This window comes from Sinohyriopsis cumingii, chromosome 2 (genome assembly GCF_028554795.1).
Source record: "Sinohyriopsis cumingii isolate HCF-2022 chromosome 2, ASM2855479v2, whole genome shotgun sequence".
NCBI classification, from domain to species: domain Eukaryota; kingdom Metazoa; phylum Mollusca; class Bivalvia; order Unionida; family Unionidae; genus Sinohyriopsis; species Sinohyriopsis cumingii.
In genome coordinates this window covers 85,120,761-85,139,349 of record NC_142962.1, presented here as the reverse complement: position 1 = coordinate 85,139,349, position 18,589 = coordinate 85,120,761, and the positions used below count along the sequence as shown (strand labels likewise).

General features: G+C 35.5%; 1 protein-coding gene across 1 annotated transcript in view; it reads right to left on the bottom strand.

The window, feature by feature from the left end:
• The window catches only part of LOC149805308 (uncharacterized), a 471,406-nt gene that overhangs the window by 397,577 nt on the left and 55,240 nt on the right, over positions 1-18,589 (bottom strand). Inside the window, exons 16-19 of the mRNA XM_089934018.1 lie at positions 12,225-12,434; positions 10,111-10,153; positions 6,820-6,983; positions 1,428-1,601 (exon numbers count right to left, since the gene is read on the bottom strand). Of these exons, the coding sequence (XP_089790144.1) occupies positions 1,428-1,601; positions 6,820-6,983; positions 10,111-10,153; positions 12,225-12,434 (591 nt within the window). The remainder of the gene's footprint in view (positions 1-1,427; positions 1,602-6,819; positions 6,984-10,110; positions 10,154-12,224; positions 12,435-18,589) is intronic.

Sequence of the window (18,589 nt, the reverse complement as noted above, 5' to 3'; positions counted from 1 at the left end):
TCATGTACTGATTTTGTCAACCAGGAAAACAAGCATTTCAAAGTCCTGAAGTGTGAATCAAGACTAAAAGTTTTCGAAAGTTTACTTGAACCTTAATTACCTCCAGTACAGTTTCATAAACTGCAGTTGCAAACCCTATAGAGATCAAATGCCTGCTTGCCATATCTCACCTTTAAGAAACCTTTCAAAAAACTGATTTCATGTAGACCATGGTGACTGCAATCATCTTTCCCACATGTGAAACATACAACAATCAACACATGATGTCCACTAAATGTACATGCTGCCCTTTGTGCTTTTTCACCCCAAGAATCAGAATATTTCTATACTATCAAAACATTTTAAAAGGTTTATTGTCCCTTTCATCCTGAACTGTTGCTTGTTAGATGCCACAAAAAAAGCAACATATTGATCATGCAGATTTTTTTATCACAAAATACATGTAGCTTACAGCATCTGAGATACTCCTGTAAAGTTAGTCTGCTTCCCATACCAAATCCATTGAATCTAATATGAAACCCAGATCTGAATCATATTAGGTCTAGCCAGTATCTGGATTTTAATGCCACCAAATATACTTCTCTAATTTGTGCTTTTAAGTCTGTATTTTAAGTGTCAATTCCATATGACTTACAGCAAAATCATAAGGGTTGGCAGGTCAGTTGTACGTATGCACAACACATTTCTCTCTTTCCCATTCACGTTTCAAAGAAATATCTGTAAATTGAGGTACATGAATTTTATTTTACAGATTATTTTTTATGTTTGGTACATGTATTTTGAAACATTCTGTAAAACACAGTGAGTTCAAATATTTGTCCAAGACTTGCAACTGGAGAGGTTAATGCTATCACAAGTTGCCTCCCTTATGTGCCTATCTAACATTACATGCCTTATGCCTAGAGCTTACAGTTACTACCAATTTCTTCCAATGCCAATTGTGCCAGTTAAACCATAGTAAGACTCATGATACATAAGATTTTTTAAAACTTCCAATTGCAGTATAGATTGACACAATATATTCTTGAAAATATGTATGGAAGAATATAAGCCTAATTAGTGTGTACAAAATTACACATGAAATGATTTGATTCTGCACTAATGTGTGAATGACACCATTTAGCTAATGAAACTGCACAAAAAGAAATAAATAATGTAATGCCTTCACAGTTGAGACAATATATTAGTGGTGAAATGGTATCTCAGTGCATAACTTTGGCAAATCAGGTGTCCTTCCCTTTGAATTTTAGGTACACATGCTTCAACTTGGCTACGATTTTTCCAAACAAATATACCCTTTGCCCTGATGTGGAGCAAAAATCTTTACTCCAACAAGCTATACAGCATGTGAATGTCTCTTCTGACTGGAAATAAAAGTTCTAAAACATAAACTCTTTTGTGAATGATAATTTGACCCCATAACTTACCTTTACTCCAACCTGCTACGGAAGGTATGTAAGGTACTGCTGTTCTGACACATGGATCTTGCAGTAGGTACTCTGTGATTCCCAGTCTCTCTATCAGTTCTGTCAACTGGTTCTCAGACAGTATGGTGTCTCGCTGATACCCCTTCTCTGCAAACCACAATGTCAGCGAGAAATCTGAAATGGAGATACTACCTGTGTCAGTTAGTAATCTGCTGTGATACCATTTAAACAATAGTGTTTTTTAAAAAATGTTTTTATGCTTCAATTGTATCCATTTATCATAAGTATACTATTTATTGTTATTTAGTATTAACCTGATTTATCACAGTGACCCTCAGAAGTGTACAAAATGTTTATAAACAAAATTATAAAATAACAAATTAGTCTTGATTAAAAACAAGATAATTAGTAAAAGCACAGATTCTATACAATTTCGTTAACATCATGAAATTAGATTTCGAAGAAAATTCTAAATACAAATAGTATCTCACCATAAGAAGCCACAACATGACAAAGTTTCTGAGATATATTTACTTTTAAAGTTGCTGTTAATATACCTCATTCAATTTTATTTCTTGGCTTTTTATGACCCATTATAGTTTGATTTCATATAAATACACTACCATTGAGTGACAAACCATATTCTGCAGATTTGCTTGCAAAATACAAAATTTGTAAAAAGCCTGTGGATTATTAACAGAATGGACAATTAGGATTTTCCCCCTCATTTTTTATCTTATATATATATATATATATATATATATATATATATATATATATATATATATATATTTATATAAAAGTTATATTATATTTCTCAAGAATACTTACCTGATGAAATTACCAAAAGAAAATAAGGTCACTACCTCCCAAATCCTGCCTTCCCAAAATGATGAAAATTCATATTGTCTGTATATGCATCATACAGAGAAGGCGAAACAACTCTTACCCATTACATCCCTTTTACCACCACTGTGTAGGGGCCACAAGTGGCCGAGTGGTTTAAAGCGCTCACCATTAAGGATCACTGCCATCTCACCTCTGTCTGCATGGGTTCAAGGCTCCAGTTCAGCCAATGTGGGTATGTGAGAAAGCTTACCCGTAGCTTCTCATGGGTCAACGGTTCTTTCCAGGGTTTTCCTGGGTTCTTCCTCCACCATTTATACTGGCAACCATGTATAGCCTATCCTGTGCTGAAAAATGGTGTTAAACCTTACAACAACAACAACCACCACCACTGTGTAGTACCAGTTTTAAGTTGAGTGAAAAACTGAACAAGATGCTCACATTTGCAGGGAGGCTAGAAGGATTTAATCATAATGTGCTCAGGTAAGTATTCTCAAAGAATCATAATTTACTTTAAATTTACTTTCTGTTTTGAAAACATTCACTAATCATATTAACAGAATAGGTACGGTAATAGGAGGAAATGCTGAGTATCTTACCTCAACCATGTGAATTCTTCAGGAGAAGAATGGTTGGATTCACTATATGAATGACATCTGATCTCCTTATGTGAGAGCAGCACAACCTGTGGTCATGTAACCTTTGACAACAAAACTGGCTACAAGAAAATTAATGAACTCTTCTTATAAATAAATTTTATGGACAAAAGTGCTAATCTAACTGCCTGTGAGGAGGTTGTGCAGTTGTCAGCTGGGTCTGATGGTCATCTGGGCAGCAGCCACAGGATCCATCAAATTAAAATCTTGTCACTGTGAAGCTGACTCATTAAGATAAAAACCTAAGAAGGTTGACTGTACACACCAGTCAAGAATTTGTATTATGTATTGAGCAAAATATTATGTTCGAAAGTGAGACTAACAAAGATCACTCTAATATGATAGCTTAATCTTTAAGAGATGTCTCTGATCTTCTGAGACTTAAGAGTACATCGAGCATATAACCTACTTCAGCCATGATGATAGGGCTCTAGGGGTGATATCCTCTTTCCTGGCCTTCACCAGGAGAGAGGGTTGTTTTCTTGATCCACCACATTTCTCTATGCACTTTAAGAAATGCTTGAGGGCAAATACAGTAGCTTGCATGATTGCTTTTCTTGACATCGATCAAAAGAGGGAGCATATGATGACTCTTTGACTGTCCATTAACAGCATCCTATTCTTGACTAAAAAGTCTGGCTGCATCATTAGGAACAACAAAACCATCCAATATGAACTGGAAATAGTTCGGGTTGACTGAAAGGGCATATAACTTACTTACCCTGCATACTGAAGCTAAGCCTATTAAAAAGCAGATTTTGCATGACAGTAGCTTCAGTGATGCTCTGCCTAAAAGCTTTAACTGACCTAAATTGAGCCATGTCAAAACCTATGAGAGATTCTATTTTGGAGACAGGGTGAGGGATTTTTGTCTGTTCAAGTCAAACTTGGCTAACAGGTCTTATAGCTCTTTATCATGACTGATGTCTACCATGCCATGATGCCTAAAAGTGTTGGAAGTCATGGAATGGTAATGTTTGATAGAAACTGGGGCTAATTATTTTCCCTCAAACAGCCAGAGAAAGAAGTTAGTCACCTGTGGGATTGAGGCACACAACAGGATGTTGATGAATTTGCATTAGTCCATGAACATGCACTACATTCCCTTTTAGGACTTCAAAGTTGAGACCTTCTAGCTTGAGAGATTCTCTCCAAAATTCTTAGCTGAAATTGTTTTCTTTGCTGAGCTCTCCAGAAAAGAGCCAGGCATGAAGGAGGAACTGGTCCAAACAGGAATGAAATAACTGTGATGGGCTATCAGAATCAGTCTGCAGTTCTAACCCCTCAAATTCACTATTTTCAGCACTTGGACCATAAAGGGCAAGGTAGGCAAATGTTTTCCAACTGATTTATCATGTATTCATGCCCTGACTTCCTGGTCCAGGACCAGAAAGACAAATGTGGGCAGAGTGCAGTTCCTCCCTGTAGCAAATAGGTCTATCATTAGACATTCCCAAAGCATCCAATCCAGTGAAGGATTGATTGATGAATGGACCATTCTGAAAAAAGGATCTGTCTCTTTTTTGATGGAGAGTCACAGCCAGGACACTGAGCCAGGTGTAAATATGTCTTATTTGTACAGTTATATTTAGCTAGGAAAACCGGTTTAGAAATGTTAAAATCAAAATACATAGGTCAGGTGATCCGGTTTCCCTAACATTTCTGAAGGCAGACCACCATGAACAAATAGTCCAACATAATAAGGACTATTTTCCCACAAAATTTATCCCTCTAGACATGAAAAACCTTAATTATGGCCTTCATTTCTACAAGGTTAATTTGAAGAGGTAATCCCTGTGGACCCCACCTGCCAGTAAATGTGTCAAATCATGGTAACAGGTAGGCTGAAATTTGATTTTAGTCAAAACTGTTGCTGTTGCTGGGTAGTATACAGCCTATAATATCTTTGTCATTGAGGCTGAGGTTGATTTGGTCTGAGCAGTACAGTTCTTGTGCTGACTGCCTCCTCACTTTCTCAATCATATCACCAACTAATAATGGTGACCCAAAGAGTGTCACATGGACAGCCAAGGAATGGTGTGAACTGAGTGATGACAAGCACAGACAGGCATCTTGTCTCACCAATCTAAGTTTGAGAAGACTGTCAGAGTGTTGACCATAGAATGTTAAAGACCTTGGCAATCCTAGCCAGAGATTCTGAGGCATGATTAGTGTCTGCTTTATTGCGAGGTGAAAAATGGTTAATGATGCTGAGCTCAACATTTAAGCTGTTGCCATACATGCTTCACAGCAATGTGCAAGACATTTTTTCCACCTTATAAAACAGTAAGGTAGCCATGTCTGCTGCCACAATGTTCTTATCTAGTGTTGGAAGATCAATGGTAAAAGTGTGATGAAAAGTGACTGGCAGGTGATTTTCCAAGAAAAATGACTTAGCATTTCCTGGGTTATGGATTTTTCAGACTGATGGTATGAAATTTCTTTATTTTCATTTACTCTGGCAGTAGGAAGAAGGAGGGATGTTTCTCCTTGTCTTCCAGATCTACTGATGCCTTGACCTTATAGACCTGGATTATTGTTTGTGGTGTTAGGCATTTGGAAGCCAGCGATACCTGTTTTGAAATGAAGTTAAGTCCATTCCATGCCTATATCTGAGTTTGTTACAGTGTAGCCTAAAACTCAAAGTCATCCAATGTCTTTGTAAAAACATTCCTGGTGGCATAGACATGGCATTGCCATGAGCCCTAAATGTACCATTGCATTAAAGGATATTCCATAAAAGAAAATGACTTGCCAGTTGAAATGGCTGAATATGTTTGGCTGACTGACTGGACAGTTTGCTCAATTGCCAGCTGGATAGTATGTCTGGCTGTCTGCAAAAGATGACATTGCCATATAGTACAGTCACTAGACAATAAGTACAGCATGCCAGTTGGACTTGCTGGTGAGCAGCCAGAATGGTGCTATCTGGCATGATGAAAGAAAAGTTGAAATGGATCATCAAGATTCAATAAAAGCCCCATGTCCTTCAAATTACAGACCCAAAAAATATGCTCAGACATGTGGGGGAACTTGTACACAGTGGGCTGCCTAAAAATGTGTGATGGCGGGGACACTCCCCCATAAGGTCCAAATAATCTGTGGATTGTGACAAACATATGGGCAGAAATTGCTCCACATTTTAGCTCCAGCAGTGTCTGAGATGAATTGTATGGATGGTTTGAATTTGTACGGATTTTCAAAGACTTTTGGGGAGATCTTGTAGAACTAACTCAATAGAATTAAGGGAAAGTTTAAACTGGTGCCACCACTAAGTGGCAAAGGAAGGTGATGGGTAAAAGTTTATTCCCTTGCCTATATAGTATCTACAAACTTAGGAAAAATCCCTTGGGAATTTAATCTAACTTATGACAAATGAAAATACAAATTAAATCATAATTTTAATGCATCAAATATATCATTTATACAGCAAAATACAAATACTAATAAAAATACAGGTTGTTGGAACTTGTTTGAAAATGGAAGCAATATACATGTTAGTAAACACCCACTATAAACAACATTGATGGACACTGAGGTGAGTACTATTTAATTTAACCATATTTTCAAATTATTTAAATTCCATTTTGACTGTAAATACAGGTATTGTGTAATGAATACTGTCATGATAAGGATAATTACAATGCATACCACATATGCATTTCTGAATGTGTAAATAGTGGCATGAAAACATAAAAATATTTAAATTGACAGTAATATTTTGTACTGCAAACCTTTAGTGTTTCCAACATTAGCCCTAGATTTATCAAATTTGTTTGCCTGTCATGATTTTAAGATGACCCCTACTCTGCATGAATCAAACTGTCATTCAAAAAGTCAATTTATAAGTGAGTATATACAGTAAAAGAAAAAGAAATATTTTGCCCAACCTGGAATTATGAAGGTGGAGTTCCAGTCACATGGAAGTTTAGGAAAAGGAGTATTGTCCAGAACTGTTGCACTGAAGACACAGTTACCAGCTGACTCGAAGCAGATACTGATGTTCAAGCTAACTATGTACTTCATTTCAATAGGCAGGTCAATAATAGAGTATCTATAAAAATATAATAACACCAACTACATAATTCATATAAATAAGTGGAAATATGTCTGTATAAGGTTTAACAATATATCAGCACAACATTGCCTATATGGTGCCAACTAAAAGTTAAGTTCTAAAAATGCAACGATAAAGAACTGCAAAAAATAAACACATGCATGTAATCCAACAAGATAAAAGAGAAAAGTAAAGGTTTTTTCTGTAAAAGGAATATAAAAGCAAAGGATATAAAATATAAAGTCACTAAATTATGGAATCAAAATTTAAACATAAGGAGGTATATATGAGTTGAATATTCTTTCCTTTTGAGACAATACCAACAAATCAGTGATTTGTTTTATGCCAGAGATGCCATTCTTTAATCAAGGTCTGATATTTTAAATTTTGTTTGGGGAGTTATCATTCCATATATTTTGCAATTCAGTATATGGAATCTGATTAAGAGCAGCTTTGACTACTTTATATACTCTTTCATTACCCATAATACCAATGTGACTTGGCAGCCAAGAGTATGAAAATATTTTTTCCCCACACTTTATGTGCAACTCATATTTCTGTAAAATTTGGGATACAGATGTGAACTTAATGGTTTTATAAGTAATTTATATGTTAAACAAATGTTACAATCAATTAATATGCATTAATATGCATTAGATAGGAATGACATAATTTTAGTTTTTGGATAAAAGCTAAACTGCTGATATTCTGTGGTTGTATTTGTTTTATGCCCAAGTCAGCATTACAACATCTAATCACCAGCCACTTGATCTAAATAAAGTCTGGGTCATGTATACTCTTCTGATATTGTAAGCACCCAACTATGAACTATCAAAATATGTCTAGTCACTAATGTCTAATGAACAAAATTTGTTAGCAAACTGTGGCTATTTATTTGTATGATCAAGACATGATAATGATTTAAACGTGCAGGACCTCCTGAAATGTGATTGGTTACAACAACTTATAAATGGCTGCACTCTACTTTGTCACGAATTCATGGCAAATCACCTTTAAAAAAGAAAGAATACATATATGTGTTGCCATTTATTAAACTTTAATTCAGAATGGTGATTAATACATTTAACTGTACAGATAGTAAAATCTGTTATGAGACCACTCCTTCTGCCAAAAAAAAGTGGTCTCTCAAGACAAGTGGCCTGTCATAGCAGGTTTGTCCAAAAAGACATTTCCAAGGTCCAGTTTCTGAACAATTTAAAGAAAAATAACTACAATCACTGTACATATATTATATTCTTTATTAATAGTTCTTGCTAAAATATTGTATGCATTCATCTAAAAACAAAAATTATATAGCAATAAAGATATACGTCTATCATCAAACATGAAATCGCATTTACATATGAAGATCACATATTTTAGCATATGAAATCATTTCTGATTTACTCTTTTTCCTTTAGGCCTATGACAACCTAAATTTGTTTTACCGGCATTTAAACCGCCTTTTTGTGTGTGGTCTGCTCTTTTTCACTTCTTTCAGTTACAATAATTATTTTCTCCAGCCTTAAAATTAGTCTCTTTTTAGTTGGAGATTCATCCATTTTTATTAAGATTCTAGGTGTTAACATTATTAGTGATCAGTTTTAATATCAAATGTAAAGACAGTTTTGCCTGGGCTTTGGGAATATATGAAAAATCTATACATGTGCATCATATATCTAACAATTAATGAAATAAAAAGAAATTATTATCTCATCCAGAAACAGAACTATTTACTCAGAGACAAAAGTCAATGACTTCAGTCAAACAAGACATACAGGGATTAACTCTATAAACAAAGTGTGTAACCTGGTCACACCAACTTGAATAGATGACAGCTTTGTGATTGGGATGTAATCACTTAACATCGGGGGAAAAAACAACAAATATTACAAGTCTTGAACACTATCAATTGAATCCCACAGATGATTCTCTATTGCTGGTTTAATAGACAATGACCTTATTCACCCCCTGGCAATATGGATTAACTCTAAAGACAAACAATAAACACGACCACTACATCAATTTCGGCACTAAAATGGCAATTCCTGACACATACATTAGCCTGGTTTACAGACTGTATCATCTATCACCAGTAGCCACAATCCTTTTTTTAATTTATTAATATTCCTTTTACATTTATTTTTTTATCAGAACAATTGTTACTAATCAAGCGGTCATTGTAACAACTGATTACATTTAGGTCAGTCTTTGTCTTTGTTCTCTTGATACAATTGTTCATAATGATGCTGGTCTGCTAAGATCTGGAATATTTAGTCTGGTTCCCTGTTTATGATGCTCCCGCATTGCTCTCTCCTATACAAATAGCGGAGAACAATGCAGGCAGTATACAAAGCAGGGAACCAGACTAGGGAATCATCTACATATACTTTAGGCTGGTTTACAACACAAAGTATAAAACATCATAAGCAGATCTACAAAATTTCAGATATTGGTAGCCAGCCTATTTTTTTTATTATAATGGTATGAGCGGTCATTGTTACAGGGATTTAATAAAGCTTGGTGGAGTTTATTCTCGTTTTTGCAATGTGGAATGTTTACAGAGGTGTCAAAACGCATATTTTGCCAAGACATCACAGACACTGGTTGTGTTCAGCAGGTGGTCACTCATGACAGAACATTTATGTAATAAAATCGATTTGTGCATTAAGATTGTGGTCAGAAATGACAGGTGGTCACTCATAGCAGAGGTTTCTCATAACAGTTTTTACCATAATTTCATATATAGAGCCAGATCTTTTAATTGCCACACTGAACACAAATTGGCTAGACTCAAGTAGAAGTTCTATCATTGAATTTTCATTAAGTCTTAGCCCTAAATGAAAGGTTGTCCATGTCAATTTGTGATGTAACTACTGCTTTAAAAATAACTACAAATAGCTCATGTGGCAAAACAGCACATCAAAACAACAATGGCAATTTCATGCTAATTAAAAACTTATGTTCAAATCATATCAGAACTGCACTGAAATTATTGTATGCAGCATTAACATTCAATGTCAGAAATCTTTTTCTGTCCTGACAGAAAGAGGAAAAATGTGATTTTTCTTATGTGGGCATAAGTGCTAATGTATGTGAATTCTTGCATTGAACACTACCTTACCTCACATGAATCACTCCTCTTAAATAGAAATCTTTCACTGTACCTGAAACAAAAGTTAAAATTAATTGCCACAGTCAGAAAGGATTGAAAATGAAGATAACAATAACATGCTGGATCTTTTGTTGTTGTTGTAGTAGTAGGGTTTAACGCCATTTTTCAGCACAAGATAGGTTATACATGGCGGCCAGTATAACTGATGGAGGAAAAACACTTGAAAACCCAGGGAAGAACCACCAACCCACAAGAAGCTACTGGCAAGCTTTCTCACATACCAACGTTAGCTGAGCCTGAGACTCGAACCCACGTAGATAGAGGTGAGATGGCAGTGATCCGGAATGGTGAGCGCTTTAGACCACTCGGCCACTCGAGGCCCCCCGGATGTTTTGAAAATGTTGGTGTGAATTTAGTGAGTCAAGTAGATGTACATTTGATAGAACTGAAAACTCTAGAGCCCTCATATAACTCACAATTTCTAATGATCAATGTACAATTGTGGTCATTTGTTGTCTACTGAACACCTGAGATTAAAGATATAACTGGGGAGACCCACACCCACAGGCTACAAATCCAACTGTACTTGTCAAAGTTAGAGGATAAAACCATTTTCTTATAAAAATGACTTATATTTTTAACATTCCCAATGTAAATTAAAACAGATATACCATAGGTTAACACCGTAATGTAAACAATACATTATATGCCTACTCCATGTTTAATGGTCCTCTACATAGATAATTGAAAGTTTTGTGTAGAAATAACTTTTCTTCTTTCAGTCACAGTTACCTTAACCCTTGACCTATTGGTGCCAAAATCAAACTGCTTCTTCCTTAATATAAGTGCAAGCCATCCATAATGCTTGGTACTGGTCTGTTATGTAGGACTAATGTTACTTTGTGGAAATCATTTTTCTCCATTCAGTCACAGTTAAGCCAGAAACTGCTTGATTTTTCCTTACCCCAAGTGCATGTTTGATCAAGGTATGTGATGTAGAATTAATGTTATTGTGCATATACCATTTTTTAATTTTTCAGTCACAGTGACCCTGATTTTTGGACCCAAAGATCTTTAAAGTTTTCCCTAACCACAGATGCAAAGTATCCAGAAAGTATGGTAACCATTAATGATGGAGAATTCAAGTTGTTGAGCAGAAATCAATTATCTTCTTTCAAAGTGATTTTGACATTCAACCTTCTCACCAAAAATTCATTGGGCTTTTTCTTTATCCCAGTGAAAATAATCCACAAAGTTTGCTTACTATAGATAGTGGGGAATTTGACTTATTGTGAGGAAACCATTGTTCTTCTGTCAGTCACAGTGACATTTTCCTTCACAAAAAATCAAGCCTCCAGCACACAGTTGTGGCAAACTTGTTGTATGTCTGCCACAGTCATGCAGAAATATTTTGTTGTTGCTATTTTCAGCACTCTGTGGCAAAATTGCAACAACCAACAAACAGTTGTGGCAAAGGTTTATAGAGTGAAAGATTTATTGTAATCTTGAGTATTAACAGATTTGAAATTTAAAAAAAAACCTTTTCTTTCAGGTTTTTGACACATTGGAAATTTTCTGAATAGCTCTCTCATTAGGTGTTTTTAGAGAATGTTTTGATCAGTGTTATAGATATGTCTGGCAAGGTCGGTTTGCGAACGATTTTCCATACCATATTCCATGTTGATTTAAAAGTGATGTGAGAGTTCAACTACTCTAAATCACAATGCATAAAGCTGAAATTCATCTGATGTCTTGTAAACATAAAGCTGCATAACCAATTTGGTTGAAGTTCAATTATCCTTAGTAAAGTTATTCTGTAAAAACTGAATTTTAGCAAGTCAAACAATTAGTGGCCTTAACTCTTCTAAATGATCTAAGTAAACACAGAAAACTATCATCTTAAGCAAAACAAAACCACCAATTGTACATGAATACAAACCCCACAAGTTGTACATGAATACAATCCCCACTATGAAAAAGTTATGGATCTGCCTGTGATATCATGTTTATTTGCTTTGCAAAATATAGTATGTTATTATTATTATTATTATTATTATTATTATTATTATTATTATTATTTCCAGTAATTTTCTAAATTCATTTGACATCAATTCACTACATACCCCACTCAAAGTCAAACAAAGAGACAGAAAATTTCATCTTTTCCACTCCAAAGATCAACTTCTGGCTGCAATCATCAATGTAGACAAAAACATGGAATGATCTGTCAATAAAGTCGATATGTGCACAGCAGTCAAAGTATGTACACTTATCTGTGATATGGCAGGACAAACTGTCTGGTAAAGCTGGTAGACTGATATTCAAAGGACAATCTGTAGTTAAAAAATAGAAATGAAATTCAGTTTAAAGGAAATTTATTTTTCAATGCATTTTACTCTTATATGACAAGTGGTATGTAGAAACAAGAGACCAATGTGGCATTAGTACCACTCACCTACATCTCATAAACTAACAGTTGAAATTTGACTAAAGAGGATTATGTTGCCTTGTATGAACACATGTAATGTAAACTCTCTCCAAAACTTTATATCATATAAATTTTACCTTATGTTACTACCATCTGATCAAAAATCATTCTAAAGGTATATAAATATTTTATATGCATAATCTGTTGCTCATAAGCAAACTCATCCAATCTAGATTGTATAAACCTATTTATCAGGATCTATTAGAAATGGATGTGAAACCGATTATTTCTAGCAAAATATGTTTCTTCAGTAAGACTTACCCAACCATAATACCTTAGGAGAACTGCTACTAATTCACAGATCTAGTCATCCAAGGCTAAAACATTTTAGCTAAAAAGCTAACGGTTATTTTTGCACTTAGGTGGCAGTTAGAGTGATCTCCCCTGGATAAAGAGATTGGTGCCAAATCCTGTGAATACTTCAGTTACTACTGGAGTGGAAGGCACACTCTCTATATGGATGTACCTGTAAGAAGGCTGGGAAAATGTGTGTATATTGTGATCAGGTAAGTATTATTGAAGAAAATTGGTTCCTTCCAAAATATGTTACCTGATCATAATACCATTGGAGATTAGGAAGGAGATGGAGGAAATTACATTCCTTTACTCTGGATTGGCCATCTCCGGTCCATTAAATTATGTATGCAAGACAGTTTCTAGAAAACATGACCTAATTTTTGGGGAGCAGCTTTGAAAAGGAAACTTTTCCCTCCTGCAAATTCAGTGGAAGTCATAAGACAACCCATGTCCTTATGGAGCTATCGAATGACCCCATAAGGCAACCTGCTGAACCATGGCAATAGGTACTACCAGGTCTAACTGAACCTTGTGGAATCAATGATCTCTGAGATAAATACTGGAGAGTGAACTCTGACTGTCATCCCACAGCATGGATAATATCAGTTAGGTAACAGTTTCTCTCAAATGGAATGCTTATGGCAACTGCTCTAACATAGTGAGCCAAAAAGCATAGCAAGCATAGCAAATTCATTGATGTTTTTTTCGGGGGGGGGGGGGCGGAAAGGGAGGTAAAACTAATTTGAATTATGCAATACTTACCTGTTGCATAGCTAACCTATTTTCATGCTGAAGACTTACTGTCCATTCATTGTGAATACATCCTCCCACAGAGTGGAGAAAAAGTCATAATGATCTTTTGCACTCCACTCTTTTATTTGCACACCACTCTGCATATCACGTGGTTATATGCAGAAGGTAGATATTATATGTCATCTTTTCATGGATGCCATACTGTGCAGACATTTGCCAAAACTGTCACCAGAGAAATTACATCTGTAGCAACTTACTGCAAACAGCGGTCTTCTTCTGCAGTTTTTAATTAGTTTCAGTGTTACAAGTGTCTGTTCCATTTTATAGAAAAATATATTTCAAGCAACGGCCTTATCATCATGAGCCAAAAAGCAGATTAAATTCATTGATCTGGGAGTTTTTTTAATATGTGGATATGACACATGCTATGTAGAAACAAGAGGCCAATGTGGCATTAGTACCACACACCTACATTACATAAATTAATGGCTGACATGAGAATTTTGTTGTGTTACATAAACACACCTCATGTAAACTCTCTCCCAAACTTTATATATATATATATATATATATATATATATATATATATATATATAAATTTTATCTTATTTTACTATCATCTGACAAAATTCATTGATCTGGTTTTTTTTATATGTGGAGTGAATACCCCATTTTATTCATGATGAAAGTTTTTGTACTGATGTTTTGTCATTTTCCTCTTTGAGACATAAGAAGAGGCAGGATTTCCCTTAGCACACCAGCTTGGTCCTTTTTAGATCACAGATCATACTGGGTCCTATAGATGACCTTGAGATGAAGTATTCAGAGTAGACAGTGATTTCACTAAAACAAATCTGATTTCCTATGCAAGGGAGTCTTTTTCTGGCAATGAAAGAAAAGGTTATTACAAGTGACACTTAACAATCTTGTCAGAAATGCAAGCAGTTCAGATCAACAAGTAGAACATATATTTTTCTGATTCAACCTACACTCGCTAGTATGAGTAGGAAACAGGTCTTATATGAGAGGTGAACCAATGAAGCCCTATTGAGAGGTTCAAACTGTGTCTTATTCAGGCAGGTTACCAGCAATGATAGATTCCACTTTGGGCATGGAACCAAAGCTTTTGATAGTGTAAACTCAAAATTTGATAGCAGATTAGATAGGTCTTTGTTTTGTCTTCAAAGCAATTTGAGGTATTGATGCATTCAGCAGTGCAATGTGTTCACACTCTCACCATTGTGCAAAATTCTCCAAAAGTGAAGGGTCATCTCGCTTGAATGATATCTCCACCACATGATGAGAGAACTGTTTATTCTTGAAGGCATGTTTAATATGATTCCAAATATGCAGGTCCAATAACTCTGGATTGGGAAGGATGCATGCCATTGTAGTTGCTTAAGCATGGAAATATCTCTATTGCCTGGGGATTTCTGCTGCTAGATTGTTGAAGTCATTCATCCTTGACATTTCCCACTTGGGTGGAGCAATCAGGAAGAGGCAATACTCTTGCTTTCTGTATCATGTGATCACATTGCCTATAAAAGGGTGCATGTGGCAACCAATACAGATAGATTGCAATTAATACTTACAAAGAGGATGCTAAAATAGCAATTCTACCAAGTGACCTGTAGGAAAGGCCAACTGACTGCTTAGACTAAACAATGTAGAAACTTACCTGTATATATTCGACCATGGCAGAACTATGCAGCAATATAACTGTCTTTTTATTGAAGGAAATACCTGCACATAAAATTGTAATGAAGTATCACTCTTGATAGGTATGCAGTGGATGCTACCATATCAATCTGAAAGACAATGGTACCTGTAGGAGAGGCTAGCGATTACCTAAACAGGTAAATCAATAAAGCATCATATACATAACTATGAGGTGGACCTTAAGGCTAGATCAGTATCCAAAACTAACCTCTATCTATCCAACTGAAGCACAGATTATACAGCAATATTATATGAAACTTCTATCTTACACACCAAACCTGTACATATCTAAATACAGTTATAGCTATTTGAGGGGACACACTAGCAACCCATGCAGGTACATATCTAGATGTGCCTAAGTGTGTGAAGATGGCAAAGTGATGATGCTTAAAAACCATAACTTTGTCCATGAAATAGGCAAAAAAGTTGGTCATTATAGCTAGAATATACTTCCATTCAAAGAGAACACTCCTCCAACTTGCTTTAATGTAGAAAACTTCCACATGCTTGTATGTGGATTGTGAGGCTACTCTGTCTGTGTATCAAGAGGAAATCTTTATATCTAACAGTCACCTAGGATGGCAGATAATTTTTAGCATTTTAGCTAAAATGTTTTAGCCTGGGAGGGCTGGATTTGCAGTGGAGTAATAGTTCTTCTAAGGTATTATGATCAGGTAATGTATAAAAGAGGAAATATATTTTTTATATCTATAGAGATAACGTACTCAGCCAATCAGATGCAAAGTCATCTTATTATAATGATATAATATTAATATGATATGATAATAATAAAGTGCAGATCTCACTTATTATAGAACTTCAAGATGGATGCCATGATGTCCATATTAGATATCAAATTGGCACCATTTTTTATTTAGGACCAAATAGACATCATACAAAATCTTTTAGTGAAAACTTAATGTTGATATTATTTTCCTTTCATGAGGAATAGCAATTACAAGAGTTTCAAGACAGTCACTATGGTGTAATACTGGATGTTCGATAGGTGCTATTTATGTTCGAGACCAACAAGACATAATAAGAAGTTTTGTGGTGAATACCCAATGCTGATATGACTTTCCATTCACGAGGAGTAGAGACAAGATTTTCAAGATGGCTGGCATAATAGTTATATTGAACATCTGAGACTGGCACCATTTTCATTGAAGAACAAACCAAATATCTTAAGAAGACTTTTAGTGAAAACCCTATGTTGACATAACCATTCATTTGGGAGTAGCAAAAACAATATTTTCACAACCACTCTGGTGGCCTAGTGGTCAGAGCATCTGCCTCAAATGCAGGAGGTCGGGGGACTGAATCCCAGCTGAGTCATACCAAAGACTTCTAAAAATGGTACTAATAGCTACCTTGCTTGGCACTCAGCATTAAGAGGTTAGTGTTAGGACTGGTAGGACTGGTGTTAGGATAATGTGATTGGGTGGGGCATGATGCTACATGTCTGCAGCATAATGCCCCAGTGCTAGACATAACTATAAACTGCCACACTGCAGACATCATAGCGATATGACTGAAAAATTGTTAAAGCTGCGTTAAAAATCCAAATCACAAACACACACACAACAATATTTTCAAGAGTTGTGCTGTGATGACCATATTTAATGCCTGAGCACCACCATTTACAATTAGGATTAACTAGCTAGATGTCATAAGAAATCTTCTGGTGAAAATAGCATCAATATTACCTGCCATTCGGGAGGGTTGGCAATACAAGAATCATCATAATGGCTGCAGTGGTGGTTATATTGGATGTCAGATCAGAACCATTTTCATTCAAAATCAACTAGACATCATAAAAGGGCTTTTGGTGAAAACCCATTCAAGAGGAGTAGAAACAACAGGATTTTCGATATGTCCACTGTGGTGGCCATATTGAATGTCCAAGTAGTGCCATTTTCATTCAGGACAAACAATATAGGAGATCAATATCTGTTTAAAGTTAGCAAATAACAAATTTGTTTTTAGGAGACTGATGTACAACAAATGACAGTGAAAAACAGATGACAAACAGACCATCCCATAAAATATGCTGTATGACTGGTAGAGCTAAATACAAACTAAAATTTAGATGCTTCATGCAATATATAGTTTATTTTGGTGCAACAATGGCATTATGTTAATGCTACCTACAATATGATTTGGAAATAATAAAAGGACCATGTCCATACATTTATAAGGACAACAACATAGATAACCCAGTGCCCACTTGGTCAAGTTTCCACTGACCCCTGCAACCCCATTTTTAATATTCCCTAGACCCCAACTTAAACGTCCAAATATTGAAAATTGTTTGCAAGGGTCAGAGGAAACACATACTAAGTACCCATTGTGCCTGGTCTTTCATTGAAACTCTTTAGCACATATTTGCTGGGGTCGTAAACAGCAAACCAATGCCTATTTCATTTACACTACTTCAACTTCACTGTGAATGATGGATGCAACTCCATGAAAATAAATAGTGTGTGGAGATATTCTCTACATGAAGCCAACAGGGCATGCATTCTGTTTAAGGTTCACCCTTCAGGAGATATGCACAAGTCAGGTATGTGTGACACACATATATATACACGATCTGCACCAGTACTGCCCCATCTGTAATTTGTTCATTATGAAGGATGCAGCTCTCTGATGATGACTTCACTGTTATAAAGCTTGTTTGTAGAGTTTAATTTCCACATATTTTGCCAAGTATAGAGAATATGCCTAGTTGATATCATATCAGAGGTCAGTATATAGAATCTACCATTTGGAAATGAGTCATTGCAGCACAGCTTTGACTGCTTTATCTGCCCTTTCTTTACCCGTAACACATTTTATCCTGAATACAACTACAGTAGTAATACCTCATTCTATCCTGAACATGCCTGTGGTTGTAGTATCCCATTTTATCCTGAATACAACTAGTCGTACTCTACTACGTTTGTGTGTATTGTCTCTAGAAACATGTTATTCATCACAACATTTGTGTACTTCTTTACCAACACAGGAAATGGTTAAAGCATGCATGCACAGTGAAATTTATAAAGAAACATGGATGGAAAAGAAATTCTTGGCTTGAAAATTGATCAATAAAATGATGGATGACAAGTCAGATGTAAACATGGATGTTGATAGCAAGGGTAGCAAGACTGAAGTTGATGATTTGGATAATTCTGATGATAATATTGACTTAAATGATAGGTTAGAATTGAATCAAGTTGATGAAAGATA